We start from the raw sequence: 17,791 nt of genomic DNA on the forward strand, positions 1-17,791 counted from the left end.
TGTGTGTGTCTCTGTGTTTTAGACACACATTTAGAAGACAGAATGTCAAAGAAGAGCCTCGAGAGATGCCAAGTTTGCCCCGTTCATCTGAAAACATGATCCAAGAAGAACAGTTCTTTGGTAGAAGGGTGAGTCCTTTCGCTCTTCTGTTGTTCTGAACATACTTCTGCAGTGCTGTAGAAACATGGCATCTACTGAGGGGTGAGGTGGGCCTGGATGCAACTTCTCTCACCTGCTGATCCATCACCCAGGCTGGTTTAGCATTTCTGGAACTAGTTAGGTAACCCTTCTTCCCCAAGCCACTCTGGCCCTGGGGAGGTTGCATTTTCCCAGAAGAGGAAGAATGTTCTATGTCAGGAGTGACTTTATGTGGAAGCTTCCTACCCCTCAGAAACCTTTTGGGGTTCATTGTGAGGCAAGATTGAGCTCATCATTGAGGGCTTTGAGAGCTACTCTTTTTTTTTTTTTTTTTTTTTTTTTGCGGTACACGGGCCTCTCACTGTTGTGGCCTCTCCTGTTGCCGAGCACAGGCTCCGGACGCGCAGGCTCAGCGGCCATGGCTCACGGGCCCAGCCGCTCCACGGCATGTGAGATCTTCCCGGACCGGGGTACAAACCCGTGTCCCCTGCATCAGCAGGCGGACTCTCAACCACTGCGCCACCAGGGAAGCCCTGAGATCTACTCTTTTAAAATAATCTATTTCCATATATTTGCTTCAGAATTTGTAGTGGCTTCTATGGGCACTATGGACAATATGGAGGTTCCTTAAAAAAATCTAAAAATAGAGCTACCATATGACCCTGCAATCCCACTCCTGGGCATATAACAAGAGAAAACCATAATTCGAAAAGATACATGCACCCCAGTGTTCATTGTAGCATTATTTACAGTAGCTAAGACATGGAAGCAACCTAAATGTCCATCGACAGATGAATGGATAAAGATGTGTTATATACATACTATGGAATATTACTCAGCCTTAAAAAAAGAATGAAATAATGCCATTTGAAACAACATGGATGGACTTAGAGATATCATATTAAGCAAAGTAAGCCAGAGAAAGAAAAATATCATGTAATATTGCTTATATGTGGAATCTAAAAAATAGATACAGATGAACTTATATACAAAACAGAAATAGACTCACAGACATAGAAAACAGATTTATGGTTACCAAGGGGAAAAGTGGGGGGGAGGGATAAATTAAGAGTTTGTATATTAACGTATATACACTACGATATATAAAATAGATAACCAACAAAAACCTACTGTATAGCACAGGGAACTATACTCAATATTTTATAATAACCTATAAGGGAAAAGAATCTGAGAAAAATAGATATGTATGTGTGTGTGTATAACTGAATCACTTTGCTGTACACCTGAAACTAACACAGTATTGTGAATCGACTGTACTTCAATTAAAATAAATAAGTAAAAATTTAAAAAAGAATTTGCAGTGGCTTGTTCTAAATATATGTAAATATCATTCCCAAACTATAGATGGGACAGTTAGAGTCTCAGAAGAGTAGGACAAAGTACAGACACGTACAACAGTAGAACAGAAACCTCAAGACGGGGGACACTTCTGCCCACACTGATTCAGTGATATAGTGCTGCATAGGGCAGAAGATTAATTCACTTTTTACCAGAAAATCAACACATAAATGTCAGTTCTGTTTTGTAATCTGAAACTTTTATATTCTGAGAGGGATGTATTCAGGGTTCCTTGTCCAATTAAAACATTAATAAATAATTAAATAACTTACAGAAGTTAAGATGGAACAGTCATGTCATTTGTCACTGTTTACATTTTCCCCTAAGTATGCTGATATCTCTAATGTAAAATATTTGCATTACAGAAACAACTAGAGGATTACTTGACAAAATTACTAAAAATGCCCATGTATAGAAACTATCATGCAACAGTAAGTACTATTCAGTGATTTAAATTTTGAAATAATTTATAAAACTGTAAAGCTAAATTTTGGATCATTTTATTAACACAAGTGCTTGTATTCACTTCTGCATTATTCCTTGGGTTAAACTAAATGAAATGAATCCAAAATTGATTTGTCAGCAAGGATCCAGTATATGAGGATGCTGTTTTTAAAATATCAAATATAACTTAATTAATATGTCTATCACAACAGATTTAAATGAACTTGAAAATGCTACTACAGGCTAGATTATCTAGAAATCAACCTCCTTCTCTCCTCAGGCTTCCAGAATAATGCCGAAAAGCATTTCTAATGCTGAAGAAAAAACATTGAGTAGTAGGTGATGAAAACAGTTGAGCAGAGTGGAATACCCAAAGATTATACAGAGCATACTGTGATTGCCATCTGATTGGCCTGTGATGCCCGTAAAAGGCTTGTCTTTTCACGAGTAAGTGAGAAGCATGGGAAAAGCTAAGGAGAGATAAAGCTCTAGAGCATTCAGAGAAAAGAGAGGAGAGGTGGTGAGGCTTGGAAGCAGCTGCACAGACTTAAGTTTGGGAGGCACGTGGCTGGCAAGCAGGAGGAAGTGGGCTTTACAGAAGGCATCAGAAAACAATGAGCTCCACCTTCTTAGGGGCCCTTGAGGCCTGGGGCAGGGGTAGGGGTGTGGTGGTGGTGGTGTTAAAGGGTTAGCCTTCAATTATCCAAAGGTTCAGATAACTGAGAGGGCACTGCATTATTATATTCTGTGCCTGTGTATGTATCAACCACATTGCTGTGGAGGTTGAATATGTGTGTATGGTATGTGTGCAGAACTTCAGAGTAGCTGCAGTTATGATTCGGCCTCTAGTTTAGAGAATGGCATGCACACATGAACAGAAAGAGGGAAGCCTACAGTATTTAGGAGAGGAAGCAAGAGTGCCTTGACTCTTGGGAGTTTTTTGGTGCCTCGCTGCCCTATTGCTGCCTGACTATGTGTTAATGGATGCTGGGCATGCACCTAGCTGGTCCCCTTTACACACAAATGACCTGGGGCCGGGCCACAGCCCACCTTCTGCAGCAACTTGCACTGTGATGTTCCATTGACTTAAAGGACCTTCTGTGGTTTCATAATCCTGGAGAAGCGTTTTCCCAGGGAAACCAGCAATTAGGATCCAACCAGAGAACCTCAAGAGAAGGCTGATGGGAAGGATTTCTTCCTTTCTAGGACTCAGGAATGTGCATCTTTGAAAGAACATAACGAATAAGGATATTACTTCTATTATTACTAAAAATGCTGCTTCCTGTCGTATTCTCTGAAATCAGACATGCTGTTTTCTTTGATAGAGAATTATTTAAATGCGTGCTAGTACCAGCATGCAATAATTTTCCATTTGTTTTACTTTCCTGCCTGCCTGTGACTTGGCTTTAATATTTCTTTTGGCCCTCGAAGAGTACTTGCTGAGTTTAGTCTCTTTTTCTGAGTGCCTTTCTATATTTTGGTGTCTAATGTTGATTTTTAAATGTTTACATTTTTTCAAAATGTTCATTTTAATTTCTTTTCCAATTATAAAAATCTTTTAAAAGTTGAACCATATTGTATTTAGATATTCCAGAGTGTCTTCTAAACATTTCCTTTGGAAGGGAAAACCTGGTTTAAACTGACTGAATATATATGTTACTTCTTATTTTTTATTTTATTTTTTGCCACACTGGGCAGCTTGCAGGATCTTAGTTCCCTGACCAGGGATTGAACCAGGGGCCACGGCAGTGAAAGCACTGAGTCCTAACCACTGTACTGCCAGGGAATCCCTCTTTTTTGGTGGCTACTTAGATTATTCTCCCTAACAGTGGAATTCTCCAAAATACTTCAAGCATGGGATACAATTTGATCTGTCTTAATTTTCTAACGTTATTTTCCTCTCACACTAATTATAATTTGTCCCAGAGACTAGATTTGCAGGCCTCTGTCTCATATTTGAGAAATTAGATTGGCATCTGTGTGTCTCCTTTGATAATTGTGAGACATATTAAAACTTCTGTCTGCAAAAAACATATTAAAAGTTATTTTAATGTAATTACATATAATTAACTTATATTTTTATAAGTGTAAAACGAGCCCCTAGTAATTTCTAGGGTCCGTTATTACCCCTCAGGTTTGTTGCTTGTCCCTTTGGCATGGAAACCCTTTGCTTCCCTGTTTCCCTAACATTTAAATGTGCTTTTCACCAGTTCCATTGGAAAGAAAAAAGATATTGATTAGTACATTATTCAGAGATCAATAAGCCCTATGGATTATTGTCAGGCTAAATTGATCTTTAAATTCTTATTCCTGAGAATCACCTGCCCAAATGGAGAATGGAATTCTTATCCCTGAAGATGCATGGAGAAGTTTGGACAATGCAATATTATATTTCAAATTGTATTATTTAGGATTGCTTCTAAATTGGCTTTGCCACATTTTTTTTCAAATCCATAAGTCTGTATTAGAACATTTATTGCCAAATATTTTTTTTCTCTGTAATAGGACTAGTTCTTCCTCCAAATTTCTCTTTAGTAAACCATTAGGATAAATTTAAATTTTATCTTAATACACAACTTTAAATTTTCTGCATTGCTAATGTGTACCTTTTTATTTAGATGAAATTCTTTACATTTAGCAATTTTGGTATGATGTTCTGAAGTTATCGTTTCTGAATTAGTTCAAGGAATATTTCTGTTGTCAACTGTTTGATAAGAGCTATGTGCGTAAGAAAATATCCAGGTAATAGATAAGTGGTTTCCCTGATGTTTGCTTTTCATTTCCTATTCTTCCATTCAACTAGTCTCTGACTTTGCATAATTTAGTTACACCTCTGTAGTAGTTTCTTCCAGTGTAAACTAGGGCTAGTATTTTTCTCTCTGCTCCTTAGAGATAAAATGAGAACTTATGGCTTAGGATCTTGAGACATTTTGGATTCTGTGGCTTAAAGTCTGTGGTATCACTTCTAATAACCTATGTATTTCTATATTTTCTGATTAGAAAGCAGTTCCACAAATCAGATTTTGAAAATGTGTGGTACCGAATTACCACGTTTTATATAAGAAATAAAATGTAAAGACCTTGACTTTTTCAAAATCCTTATAAAAAGTACTATGTGAGGATATGTTTGATTTGGGGTTTTTAAAGATATTTAAATCCTTTTGAATTTCAAAGACTTCTTCAAATAACCCTAAGAAAGAAAACTAAGCATTTAATTGGACTTCACACGTACTGACAGCTTTGAGAGGTGTGTAATTTTTCTTAAAAGGTTAATATTAGAGAGTCCCAATCACGTATACAAAACTTCAAAGGAAAATTGTTATGTTTCATTTTATTAATCCCATTTACAAGCCCAGATCAAGTGCCGTTTCCTCTGTGATGTCACAATAGCTAGGAAGTGGTCACCCTCTCCCTATAACTCTATAACTTTATAACTACTTTTCCATGTAACTGTTACGGTTCTTCCCATAGAACTTGGTTGATGTGGAGTATTTTCCATGTCTGGTCTCCCCTTTGCCTCCTAATGCCAGGAGTGTATCTTTTTCGTCTTTGATTTTCTGTTAAGGCTGTTACTGCCATGGTCTACTGCCATTGGCAGATCTCTCCATGACCTTCTTGAGCATTTGTCTCTTCATCTTAGAGCACACATCACTTTCTTGATTGTATTAATTGTGTATATGCTTCTAAAATATACTCTTTCAGGGCAATACCATTGTTGTTGGTCTGTGTCATCTGTAGAGTACCCCAGATGTGTTTATACATGAAGGTACCTAATAATATCTTTCTGAATGCATAAATTTCCCCCCCTCTTTTTTTTGCTTTCTAAAGTTTGGATTTTTGGCCTCTTTTCAGACAGAATTCCTTGATATAAGCCAGCTGTCCTTCATCCATGATTTGGGACCAAAGGGCATGTAAGTTCCAGTGTCGGATCTCTAAGGAGAAGTGCGAAAAGTTGATGAGCGTTAACACTTGATTTTTTAACATTTGCCAAGGTGATAGAGCTCACCTGGCTTCACTGATAGCTGCTTTTCTTCCCAACAGAGTTAGAGCAACTGAGGGACCTATTTATACAAAACAGCGTATCTTGCTACTTTAAACAAGGGTGTCAACTGCTCCACTCTCCTCCTCTAACCCCACAGTAGGGGTGTTTAACAGAGGTAGCAAATATGATGTGTGGGAGAATGCCTTAAAAATCAAATATACAAGATCCCTTCTTTTAATCACTTATACTAAAAATAATACTGTATAAAATGTATGCCAAGTAACAGGATTGAAATTTACTTAATGATTATTTTCCTTCATAATATGAGAGCCTGACATTACAAAGAGCTTAACTTTTGTAGTAAAGAGCATTGATAGCAGCTGTTTTAACTTTTGTTTGTTTAGCCATTATTATTATTCTTTCTTTTCACATCTTTCAAAACCAGGATATTTTTTCTTCCAAAGTATCGATAATAGCTTTGCTCTGCTTCTTTGGCATGGCTTTGTACCAGAAGTGTAGGTGAAGGGATGCAGAAATATATCTGTGGAATCTGTGGGTGAGCACCTCCAGTGGCCTCAACAGCAGCTGAACCTTCCCCGCGCAGGCATTTAGCAACGTGTGGGGTCTTTTTCAGGCTGTCACAGTGACTGGAGGGAACGCTCAGCATTTAGAGCCAGAAGCTGGAATGCTCACGGTCCTGCAGTGTGTGTAACAGAATTATGCTGCCCCCAGTGCCAACAGGCCTGCATCTGACCGGAGTACTTTAAAAGATTAGCTGCTGGAGTACTCAGCCTAGTAAACATAGCATTGAGCTATTTGACAGTGAAAGGGGAAAAAATGGGGAGGAAAGACACGGGAGAATGAAACGGTATATTTAGTCCTAAGTTGTGAGGCTGTATCAGCTAAGTGTGAGCTGGAAGCTTGAAGATGATGGGTTAACTTGATGTCTCTTTCAGAGAAGGTATGATAATGAAAAGATCCGGTGGACACAGAATACCAGGCTTGAACTGCTGTGGTCAGGGAAGGGCCTGCTACCGGTGGTCCAAAAGGTAGGACTTGAGAGTCTTGTGTGTTTGTTTTAATAAACTGAGTATTTGGGGAGTTTTTATATACTAGTTTTCAGTGGTAAATCTTTGAAAGTCATGGCAGAGCAAATTTTAAATTAAGTTCCAGGTTTCAGCTCTATTTAAACATTCTACTCAAACTTGGACTTGTAAGCAGAGTGTGCCAATTGTATACGTAAAGACCTAGTGGGCCATAGGATTCAAAAATTGCTCTGCCTGGGCTTCCCTGGTGGCGCAGTGGTTGAGAGTCTGCCTGCCGATGCAGGGGACACAGGTTCGTGTCCCGGTCCGGGAGGATCCCACATGCCGCGGAGCGGCTGGGCCTGTGAGCCATGGCCGCTGAGCCTGCGCGTCCGGAGCCTGTGCTCCGCAACGGGAGAGGCCACAACAGTGAGAGGCCCGCGTACCGGAAAGAAAAAAAAAAAAGAAATGGAAGCCTTGATCTGGTCCCTTTTGTCATTTATTGAGTGCCTAACGTTTGCCAGGCTGTATTCTAGCCGCTGTGAGAACAGTGGTGAACAAGACGAGGTCCCTGCCTTCACAGAGCCCTATTGGAGGGGAACTCAGGCAGTGGAGAAGCTGACAAGCAATGTGAACGACATCAACGCAAGTGGTGATCAGAGCTTTGAAGGAAAAAGAAGGCAATGGGATAATGAGGGACTTGAGGACTGCAGATGGCGACTTTAGCTCTGGGAGCCAAGGAACTGATGTTTGAGTTTAACCTCTATGAGAAGGGGCAGCCCCAAAAGATGGGGTGGGGAAGACTTTGTTATATAAAGGAAATACACCTCCCCGACTTTTAAAGTCTGGATTATATCAGTCTTCAACCAGGACAATCTAAAAAGATATGATCCTCCCAGGAATGAAATGTGTCATCATTTTAAATTGTATAAATCTTTCCATGAAGCTTGAAGCCTTGGTTCCATATGAATAAGTATTTCCTGAGTCACATTCGTGGGGTATAAAATGTCAGTACCAAATAAAGATGATAAGATATAGCTGACAAAATTTGTTTTGAAAATTTCCCACACTAGAAGGCTATTGTTGTCTAAACGGGAGTGTACTTTTAAGGACAACACTCGGTCATAACTCTTTTTGTTATTTTTGTATCCATAAAAAACCATTCTGATTGCCTTATGTATTCTATATTGACAAATTGCCATAAGGCAAACAAGGCAATCGAACTTTCAGTCAAGTCTCATAATGACCTTGTCTCAGGCACAAGTAGAAAGAAAAAAAAAAATGGCAAACACAGCAAACATTTCTTCCCACAATTTAAAACATCTACTTAAACAGCACATCCTATTGATGGACTAGATGATGCTTCTTATCTCAAATAATGTCTTAAAGAGATAGTTTTTAACACATTTAGCATTTACTTTACTGAACTGTGAGCTATACCAAGAATTACAATTTTTAGACAGTGACAGTGTCTAAATGATTTCATTTACTCTCTGGGGCCCATTTGTACAACCATTATTTAGGCAAAAGGATTGCTTTGCCTGAAGACTTGCTCTCGGCCCTGGGAAGATACCAGTGGACGTGACACACATTCCCTGCTCACAAGACTCTCATTTTCTAGTGGAGGAGAGACAATAAACAAGCAGACATAAATAGTTCCAGATAGTGATAAGTGCTATGAAGAAGCTAAACAGGATGGAGTAGTGGGTGGGATGGGAGCCCGGGAAAGCCTCCCTGTGGAGGAATGTTTAAACCAAAGGTTGATAGATAGGAAGGGACTGCCCATGGGAGGATCTGGAAGAAATAATTTCTGGGTGAGGAATAGCAAACGTGGAAGCCCAAAGAACAAGTTTAGCAAGTCTCAGGACCAGTGCAACCACCATGGTGGGAGTGAAGGGGAGGAGACGAGGCTGAGAAGGTGATGTCTGGCTCATGTGGGTCTCTCTGTATCTTAATGACACGGCAAGTAGTAGCACAGGCGGTCACATCTTGTTAGAACAGACCATAATCTCACCTTGTTTAGAACAAGAGTACTCATAAAAGCTCACGTATATTGGTGCCAGGCATTGTGTTAAGCAATGTCCATGAATCATCTCAGTGATTCCTCACAAACACTTATGAGCTGGGCATTATTGTTATCCTCATTTTATGGATTTAGACCTCAGGCTCAGTTACCCAAGTTCACAGAAGTGCACAAGTGGCAAAACCGGAATTGGAGCCCAGGGAGGCTGACTTCAAGGCAGACGCTTAGTCCCTGAGCAGCAGGGACTGACCCCTTGAAGGCTGCTTGATGGATTCCTTTCTTGATGCATATTCTCCTGTTAAAGAAAAACATCTGTTGACAAAAGAGAGAAAGGGGAGAAACCAGAAGAGGTTTAAGGAATGGCATAATTAAGAAGAGCTTTAAATAAAGGCCAGGCATCCATTCACCTTATATCTAATGACTGTTGTAGAGAACAACTCATCACTGTCAAAACGGAAACCAGTATCTTTGGCATTCAACTTTCAAACTCCAGCAGTCACTACTAAACTGTTCTGTATTTCCAGGCTGCCACATCTTGGACTTTCTTTCTCAGTGTGACAAACCTGCCAGCTGTGGTTTTCAAAGCCTGTGGCTCCTTCCCCATCAGCAGTATAGCACACCGGAGCTCTGGGCCTGTGCCCTGCTGTCTGCTCTCTAGCTTGTATTGAAAGTCAAGCTGGGACAAGGGACTGTAGCTAAAGAAGGACCTTTACCAGATATGTGATCCATCTACTCTCTTTTAACCTTGACCATCTCTTTATCAACAGGCAGCTACATGTCTGGACTCATAACTCAGCCCCATCAGAATGCCCAAGTTACCATGTGATATCATGGCCTTGGCATTTATATTGAGCAGAGTTATGAGAATTCTTATAAAACATAAATTTCTGCATTTGCTGAAAATTATTGAGAATGTTATCCATTAATATTGTTCAATTGCCTTATTAGGTTCCAAGTGAGAAACTTCCTTTGGAATTTAGTTTTTTGGTGGGTGACCTCTTTATTTCCTTAATTTATTCATTTGATAAGAAAAACCAGGAAGGGACTTCCCTGGTGGCTGAATGGCTGAGAATCCACCTGCCAGTGCAGGGATATGGGTTCGAGCCCTGGTCCGGGAAGATCCCACATGCCGCGGAGCAACTAAGCCCGTGCACCACAACTACTGAGCCTGTGCTCTAGAGCCCGTGAGCCACAACTACTGAAGCCCGCGCACCTAGAGCCCATGCTCTGCAACAAGAGAAGCCACTTCAATGAGAAGCCCACGCACCGCAACGAAGAATGACCCCTGCTCGCCATGACTAGAGAAAGCCTGTGCGCAGCAACAAAGACCCAACGCAGCCAAAAATAAATAAATAAATTTACAAAAAAAAAGAAGGAAAAGCCAGGAAGCTCAAACCCACATTGGCATGCCATCACCATAATTATATTAGTGTTGTGGTTAGGTATTTGCTTTCTGTGACATTGATATTTTTCCTTTTTATTAACCATAGCATATGTATATCCTTTATTATGTTATCCTAAATCCATCCCATGCCCTTTTATTGGAAAGGAGACAGCCTATATATTAAAAAACAAATGAATTAAATGAAACCATGTGGAAATCAATGTAGATTTGTCTACATTAAATCCCAAATCAGAGAGCCACTAAAATGTAACGTGGTTAGCAATTTCAGTAATGATTTGTTATACATTTCTTTTAAATGCTGAGTTCACATGTTACGTTTACAGTATTAGTCAATTTATGTTCAGGTGTTCTGGCCTTACCTATTTCATAATGTGCTTTACGTTGCCTAGTGTGTGATATAATACTCCCATTGTTACTTTATTTAGTTATCGACCGATTCATTTGATCACTATACAGTCTCAGGTGAATATGATGTTAGATGCAGCTTGACAAAGTTGCCATTTGTTTTCACTTCAAATCAATCCCACCCTTTCTCTCTCGCTCTTGCCACTGTCAGTGTCACGCCTGTCATCTGCGTCCTGACTATGCAGGGTGAGGTCCTAACCTCAGCATCCCCTTCGAGTCTTGTTAGAATGCAGAATCTCAGGCCCCACCCCAGGCCTACCGAATCAGAATCTGCATTTTAACAGGATCCCTTGGTGATGCATATTCACAGTGAAGTGGTGAGAAGCACTGTTCTCTATTACTACAGCAGCTTGCTAACCTGCTACAGGACATCCTTCTTTATCCTTCAGACCTTTCTTTCCAAAATATAGTTCCCATGATTTATTGTCCCATTGCCTTGCCAGGGCAGGAGGATTCCTTTATTTAAAAGGCATCTGGGTGTTGTTTTAGAAACACAGATTGTCCGGCCTTTTTAATGGATCTGCAGTAGGGCCTAGGAATCTACTGTTTTTTTAACAAGCATCTCAAGAGATTCTGATGATCAGGCAAGTTTAGAAAAAACTGGTTCCATGATGTAAAGTCATCCTCCTTCACATGGCCTTCAGACCCTCCTCAATGTGGCCTTTGCCTGTTCCCCACACCCACCCCACCTAACTTCACTGTCCGTTTTCTCATACTACACCTCCTGAAACCCCGGCCTCTCCAGACTTTCTTCCAATACAGGCAGCATTCCCACACGTTAGAGCCTTTGCTAACTTCCCTCCATACGGGATGTACACCTTGAACCCTTTAGGCTCTACGTGATGGGCTTTGTCCTGGCCTCCCTCAGACACCAGCTCTTTGGGAGAACGCCACTAGCTCATTCTCTTAGTGAGAACTAAGGACTCCCCCCCTCCTTACACACATCACTTTTTGCTTTTTTCCTCTAGTACCTACCCATTCAGCCTAGAATTGTCATCGTGCCCCACTAGCCTAATAAGCTCCTTTGAGAACATGTCTGATTTATCTTTGTGTTGTTTCTGCCTCTGCCCGAACTCCCAGTTTATCACTGTACTTTTGCATCACGAGGCTCTTAAATAGATATTGGATTGAATGCAGATATACTTTTGAGAGACGATGTTCCACTGAGCATCATTTATTAATGGTCGTTAAAGCCACCAATAATTTGAAATGAACAACAGTATGTAGATTATTGGATGCTTACTGGATTTTTTGAAAGGGGGGTTTTACTTACTCAGAGACTCATTGGCCTCTTTTTTTTTTTTTTTTTTTTTTGCGGTACGGGGGCCTCTCACTGTTGTGGCCTCTCCCGTTATGGAGCACAGGCTCCGGACGCGCAGGCTCAGCGGCCATGGCTCACGGGCCCAGCCACTCCGCGGCATGTGGGATCTTCCCGGACCGGGGCACAAGCCTGTGTTCCCTGCATCGGCAGGCGGACTCTCAACCACTGCGCCACCAGGGAAGCCCCTCATTGGCCTCTTTTATGGTGGTTTATTTTAGCAAACACCAACCCATTCCACTTTCCGAACAACTATGGCGCCTGCTTTGCATCCTATTAGTGCTGCCTGCCCATATCAGGGGCATTCTTCCAGGATTTGCCATTAGCGTTTAAAGAGCTAATGAATTGTTTTGAATTGCTTGGTGCCAGTACTTCTCAAAAAACATAATAGGAAGATTTTTTATTGATTTTTTTGTCTTATAGTGTTTTCATATTTTTTAAAAAATAGATCCCTTGTGTAAAAAATAAAATTATGCGTACTGTCTGCTAGAGTGTTTACTTCAGATGTGTCATAATAATTCGTTCTTTTTGTTTCAGTAATTCAGTACTTTAAAAATACTTATTTCCTTCTTACAGGTGGTTGATAGTAAAAGATTCCTTTTTACTATATATGAAACCAGACAGTGGTGCTATTGCCTTCGTCTTGCTGGTAGATAAAGAATTCAGAGTTAAGGTGGGAAAGAAGGAGACGGAGACAAAATATGGACTCCGAATTGATAATCTTTCAAGGTACAAACTGGAAATATTTTTAAAAGATTTCTCTAAAAACAGAGTTTTTCTCCCAACCTTAAGTGAAGAAGATGGTAAAATAATTTAGATGTTAGAAAATTATTATTTAGAACTCATTCTCAATCAAAAGTGATGAAATGACTTTTCTTTTTGTATATTTTTAAGATGTGAATTACATATGTACACGAGTCAGAATAAATGACCCCATGTGTTGCTATGTGCCTGTTTTAATAAAATATATGCCTATTTTAACAAAATTGACTACCCAATAATACCAATTTACCAAACAGATAAGGAGTAATAATTCATATTTTTAAAAAGTAAAATTTTACTTTATAAATTGATATCCTTTTATTAACAAAACATGTAAAAAGTGATTTGATTAGAAAAATTCTGTTTACATACAGATTTTAAGAAAGATACCTTGAAGGATACTCAACTGTACATTTACTATAGATTTTATTAGCGAGTGTGTGTGTTGATAAATGTTTGTTTCTGGAAGACTGTAGTTATACAATATACGTGTCTTTATATATACATCTGTCTCTGTAAAGTTCAGCCTCATGTATATAAATACTTATAGATATACATTTCTCTCTTTATACACACTGACATTAAATATATATATATTATATAAATATGCTACTCTTAGTAATATGTTTGCATGTGTGTTTGTGTGTGTGAAAATATGTGCTGAACTTCCTGATCTCTGACAATAGAAGGTTCAGGATTGGTTATTGGAAATGTAGTGGTGCTGCCAATAAACCTCCCTCCTGGGAATCCCTGGTGGTCCAGGGGTTAGGACTCTGTGCTCTCAGCTCTCACTGCCCAGGGCCCAGGTTCAATACCTGGTCAGGGAACTAAAATCCCACAAGCCGCGTGGCACGGCCAACAAACAAACAATCAAACAAAAAAAAACCCCACCTCTCTCCTGGTACTGTACTTTCCTGTTTTCTGGGGGACTGTAGAAATCAGGCCACAATTCTCATTGGTCGCTATTTACTGGCCGTCTTACCTCCATCTCCTACCCTCACTCACTTGCACACCCTTGCCAAATGAATCCATACAGATCCAGGTTTCATCTGCTTCCTCCCTGGTGTAAGTGGTCCTCCTCATTGTATCAAACAAGCCTAAGTTCCTCCATTTGCAATCTGAGGCCTTCTATCTCTCTGCCTTTATTAGTAACCCCTCCCTAATACAGCCTTTCAGTTCTATGGAGACGGTTCTCTTCACCATCCCATCTCACACATTTCTAAATTCCTCTTCACCTTTCTTCTTCCTATCTCCATGTTTGGAATGTTTTGTTTTTTTTTTTTTTCTTAACTCTGGCTCACATCCTGTGATAAGACCGCTGTTTTTCACTATCTCTTCTACAATATCTGTTTCTCATAACTGGTTTTCAGAGGCATTTCAACTCAGTTGGAGTAGTACTAGCATGTTGGCTCAAGCCCAGGCACTTTCCATGGCCTCCTGACCTGCCCGCAGAGTCTGGTGTCAGCCCTGCGGCGGCCAATGGAGAGTGCCTCACTGCTCCCAGCACCACCACGTCTCACCTTGCCCCTCGCCACCCCCCAGACAAAAGCCAAGCATCAATGTTAGGATGTTTGGACATCCCTAATCTTTATAAATAATTATTTTGGGGTCTGTGAATATAGCCCCTCCCCTGCTTCTCATCAGGATCATTGCATTTCCCCTCAAAGGCAAACTCTCCCTCCTCACTCACAGGGCTTTTATACTGAGGTGGGTTTCTCCCTAAATGGCAGGGAGACCGCTGGCTCCAACACCTTGTTTGCTCTGAACTTCAAATTTGGGTAACTTATTTCCACCTCTTGGTGGTAATCACCATTTCTGGCATTTGTCATGTAATAACTTTTTATGATCTCCTACTCTGAATTTTTTTTCAGCACTTATAAATCTGTAACCATTTAGGATAGTTTAGTCATGGGCAGTAGAAAAATCCAGTGCATTCTGGGTTACATCAGAAGTAACTAATAAGCCACGTTAACCATGGCTGATTCCAAGCTTCCAACTATGTCATTGAGATGCGTTTTCCTGGCCTTTCTCAGCTCTGTCTCCTGGGATCTGCACCATCCTCAGGCTGGTCCCCTGGTGGTAGCAAGATGGCTGCCTCTTACACGCAAACCAAGTTCAGTGGAAGGGAAAGAATCTCTTCTTGGCATTTCTGAGCAAGTCCTTGCATTTATTCTCACTTGTTGGGTGGAATTGGCTAATGTCCTCATCCCTGAACCAATCTTTGAGATCAGGGGCTGGAAGATGCCATTTTGTTGGCTTTGGTGGATGCAGAGTAGGGAAGGGAGGCTGAGGGAATGGACACCAGGCAGTCCCAAGGGAAATGTCCTCTACAGGAGCCAACAACTCTCTAACACTTCAATGTAGGACCTCACCTTATGTCTCTTCCGTTGTCCACCTCACAGTCCAGCACAGCAAGCTCGAGGCCTGTATTAAGTGCCTTTACACAAGTTTGCATAAGTGAATGAGGGAATAAGTAACCTGAAGGTTTGTTTTTGCTACGTTGAATATAGTTTAAAATCCTGCCAAAAACGTTTAAAAATCTACTTTTCTGATATAGGTAAGGTGCTCTTTGCCTAAAATTTTCCACTTATGTTTGCTGCAGTAACAAAACAAAATGGGACATGTTTAATTCTTAAATTGTTTAAAGAGACAGAACACAGAGTGACCATTCTTTTCCACATTTTGCTTTTCTTTGAAGGACACTGATTTTAAAATGCAACAGCTATAGACATGCTCGGTGGTGGGGAGGGGCTATAGAAGAATTCATCCATAAACATGGCCCCAACTTTCTCAAAGATCATCGATTTGGGTCTTATGCTGCTATCCAAGAGAACACTTTAGCTAAATGGTAAGATCTTTTTGCTCTAAGACTATCACAGCAGTCATAGCATTTAATATTGTAGTGCTCTAAATTCACCTGGAATCAATTTTTGAAGCTGTGAAAAGATATTATGCATTATACTTAACAAGGGACTTTCTTTATAGGACTACCTGAGCAGCACTTAAGTTTTCCATTTTATGATTTTTTACAGAGAGCTTTAGATAGCTAGCTTTAGATTTTGAAGTTTGATTTTAAAAGTTAATTTCATACATTTTCTTAATGATGCAAATGGAAAGTTTATTTAAGTCATTAGCCATAATTTAAGAAAGAGACTTTACTTGCCAGGTAATTCTTTTAAATGAAATCCTGCTTAGCATGCTTTTCTACCCATGGATTAGAAGCTGGTCTGCTTTCAGTCTCAGAAGAACAACCGTGTGTGAGTTCAACAGGATGGGAGAATTCATCTGACCCCATACGATGATAAGACCAATCAATTCGTTATTCTCTCAGCAGAAAAGAATCAGGTTGCCTACTTCTGTCTACTTACTGTACTTCCTACATAGCAGACAGAAGGTGTTTTCAATCCTTGTTTCCAGTTATACAAAGTAAACTGGTGGTTTTGTAGAAACTCTAGGCAGTGGCTTCCATCTTCTCTTTTGCCATACGATAGATGCCTTTTTGTTTGTTTGTTTTGTTAAAAAAATGAAACAGAAAACTTGTCTTTCAGGTATGTTAATGCCAAAGGATATTTTGAAGATGTGGCGAATGCAATGGAAGAGGCAAAAGAAGAGATTTTTATCACAGATTGGTGGTTAGTATTTGTCCCTGGGGAGTTTGTTTGGAGGTCTCTATGTTTAGGAATATAGAACAGTGTTGTGCTGTTGTAGAATTGTACACTAGGAAAGACAGCAGTACTCACAGATGGTTTGGCCAAAGTCTCAACTAATTAATTGTAGTAGCCTCCACTAAAAGGTCTTTTCAAAAAACCTGGCACCCATATATATTCTTAAAATATTCAGTTTGAACAGTTTTGTTTTTGTCTTTCCATTTGGAAGCAGATAACCCGTATTCATTTTAGTAAAGGTTATTTTGCAATGCAAATATAGGTGTAGAGGTAATGGAAAATAATCTTCCCTGGGTATCTTTCCTCATCTGGTTATGTCTGTCACGAGGTCCAATGAATATGCTTCCTCTGAATTGTCCCTTTGAGATTAGAATATTCCCATTTGCCTATTCTATTAAAATATCCATTGTAATGGTTAGCTTTTTTGGAGATGCATCATGTTTCAACTTTCTAATCCCCTTTAAAATCATCCATGAGAGTTATTATGTTTATTAAAGCCACTGAAAGTCTTGTACCGAAAACTCATTTAGCTCTTGGGAAATTTTCCTCCTGGAGTGGGTGTAGGCTTTGTAGTCTGACTTTAGTTCCAATTATCCATCTGCCTGGATAGTTAAAACCCATTGCAGCTGCTAACATTTGCTACAAAGGAAATGAAAATGTCTTAAATATGTTCTCCTTCTAAGAACTTAGTTGCTTGAAATGCCCCCTGTTTTTCCCTATCCTGTTTCCTTCCAAATGCTCTCTTGTACTGAACTATGAAAATACCTTCATAATTCATTTCCTCCTAATTCTAGGTTTTTCAGGGAGGGGAGAGTAATTAGGAATATGAACGCATCTTCTTCTACTGTTTTGCCTCAGCGATGAGGAAATCTATAATTCTAGGGCATGCTTTCCCAATTGGCACTATTGACCTTTGGGGCCAGATAATTCTTTATTATGGGGGTGTTGTTCTGTACGTTGTGGGATGTTTAGAACCATCAGTATCCCTGGCTTTTATCCACTAGACGCCAGTAGCAAGCTCCCAGTTGTGATAACCAAAATGTCTTCAGCTGTCATCACATGTCCCCTGGCAGGGCACAGTCCCTCTTGGTTGAGAACGATTGATCTAGATTCAATAGATAGGGTGTGTGATAGTCAGCATGTCTGAGAACCTGCTTATTCTCATGTTTATGGAGGACCTTAATCTTGCCTTTTATATTCTTGCCAAATTTTGTCTCTTCTGTCAGTTACTAAACACTTATGAGAGTAGATTCAAGCTTAATGTA

The 17,791-nt window shown here is 40.0% G+C and overlaps 1 protein-coding gene across 27 annotated transcripts in view; it reads left to right on the forward strand.

Moving 5' to 3' along the window:
* Window positions 1-17,791, forward strand: part of PLD1 (phospholipase D1) — a 204,044-nt gene that overhangs the window by 90,357 nt on the left and 95,896 nt on the right. For 26 of the 27 annotated variants that reach the window (XM_089910859.1, XM_022572192.3, XM_089910869.1 and 23 more), the window contains 7 exons: window positions 23-128; window positions 1,863-1,928; window positions 5,794-5,852; window positions 6,880-6,972; window positions 12,676-12,828; window positions 15,560-15,709; window positions 16,410-16,493. In XM_089910859.1, coding sequence (XP_089766985.1) covers window positions 23-128; window positions 1,863-1,928; window positions 5,794-5,852; window positions 6,880-6,972; window positions 12,676-12,828; window positions 15,560-15,709; window positions 16,410-16,493 — 711 coding nt within the window. The remainder of the gene's footprint in view (window positions 1-22; window positions 129-1,862; window positions 1,929-5,793; window positions 5,853-6,879; window positions 6,973-12,675; window positions 12,829-15,559; window positions 15,710-16,409; window positions 16,494-17,791) is intronic. The other variant, XM_089910854.1, reaches the window with a different exon arrangement.

The sequence above is a fragment of the Delphinapterus leucas genome, chromosome 4 (assembly GCF_059928025.1).
Source record: "Delphinapterus leucas isolate spDelLeu-1000000601 "Yukka" chromosome 4, BTC_Dleu_Yukka2, whole genome shotgun sequence".
NCBI lineage: Eukaryota > Metazoa > Chordata > Mammalia > Artiodactyla > Monodontidae > Delphinapterus > Delphinapterus leucas.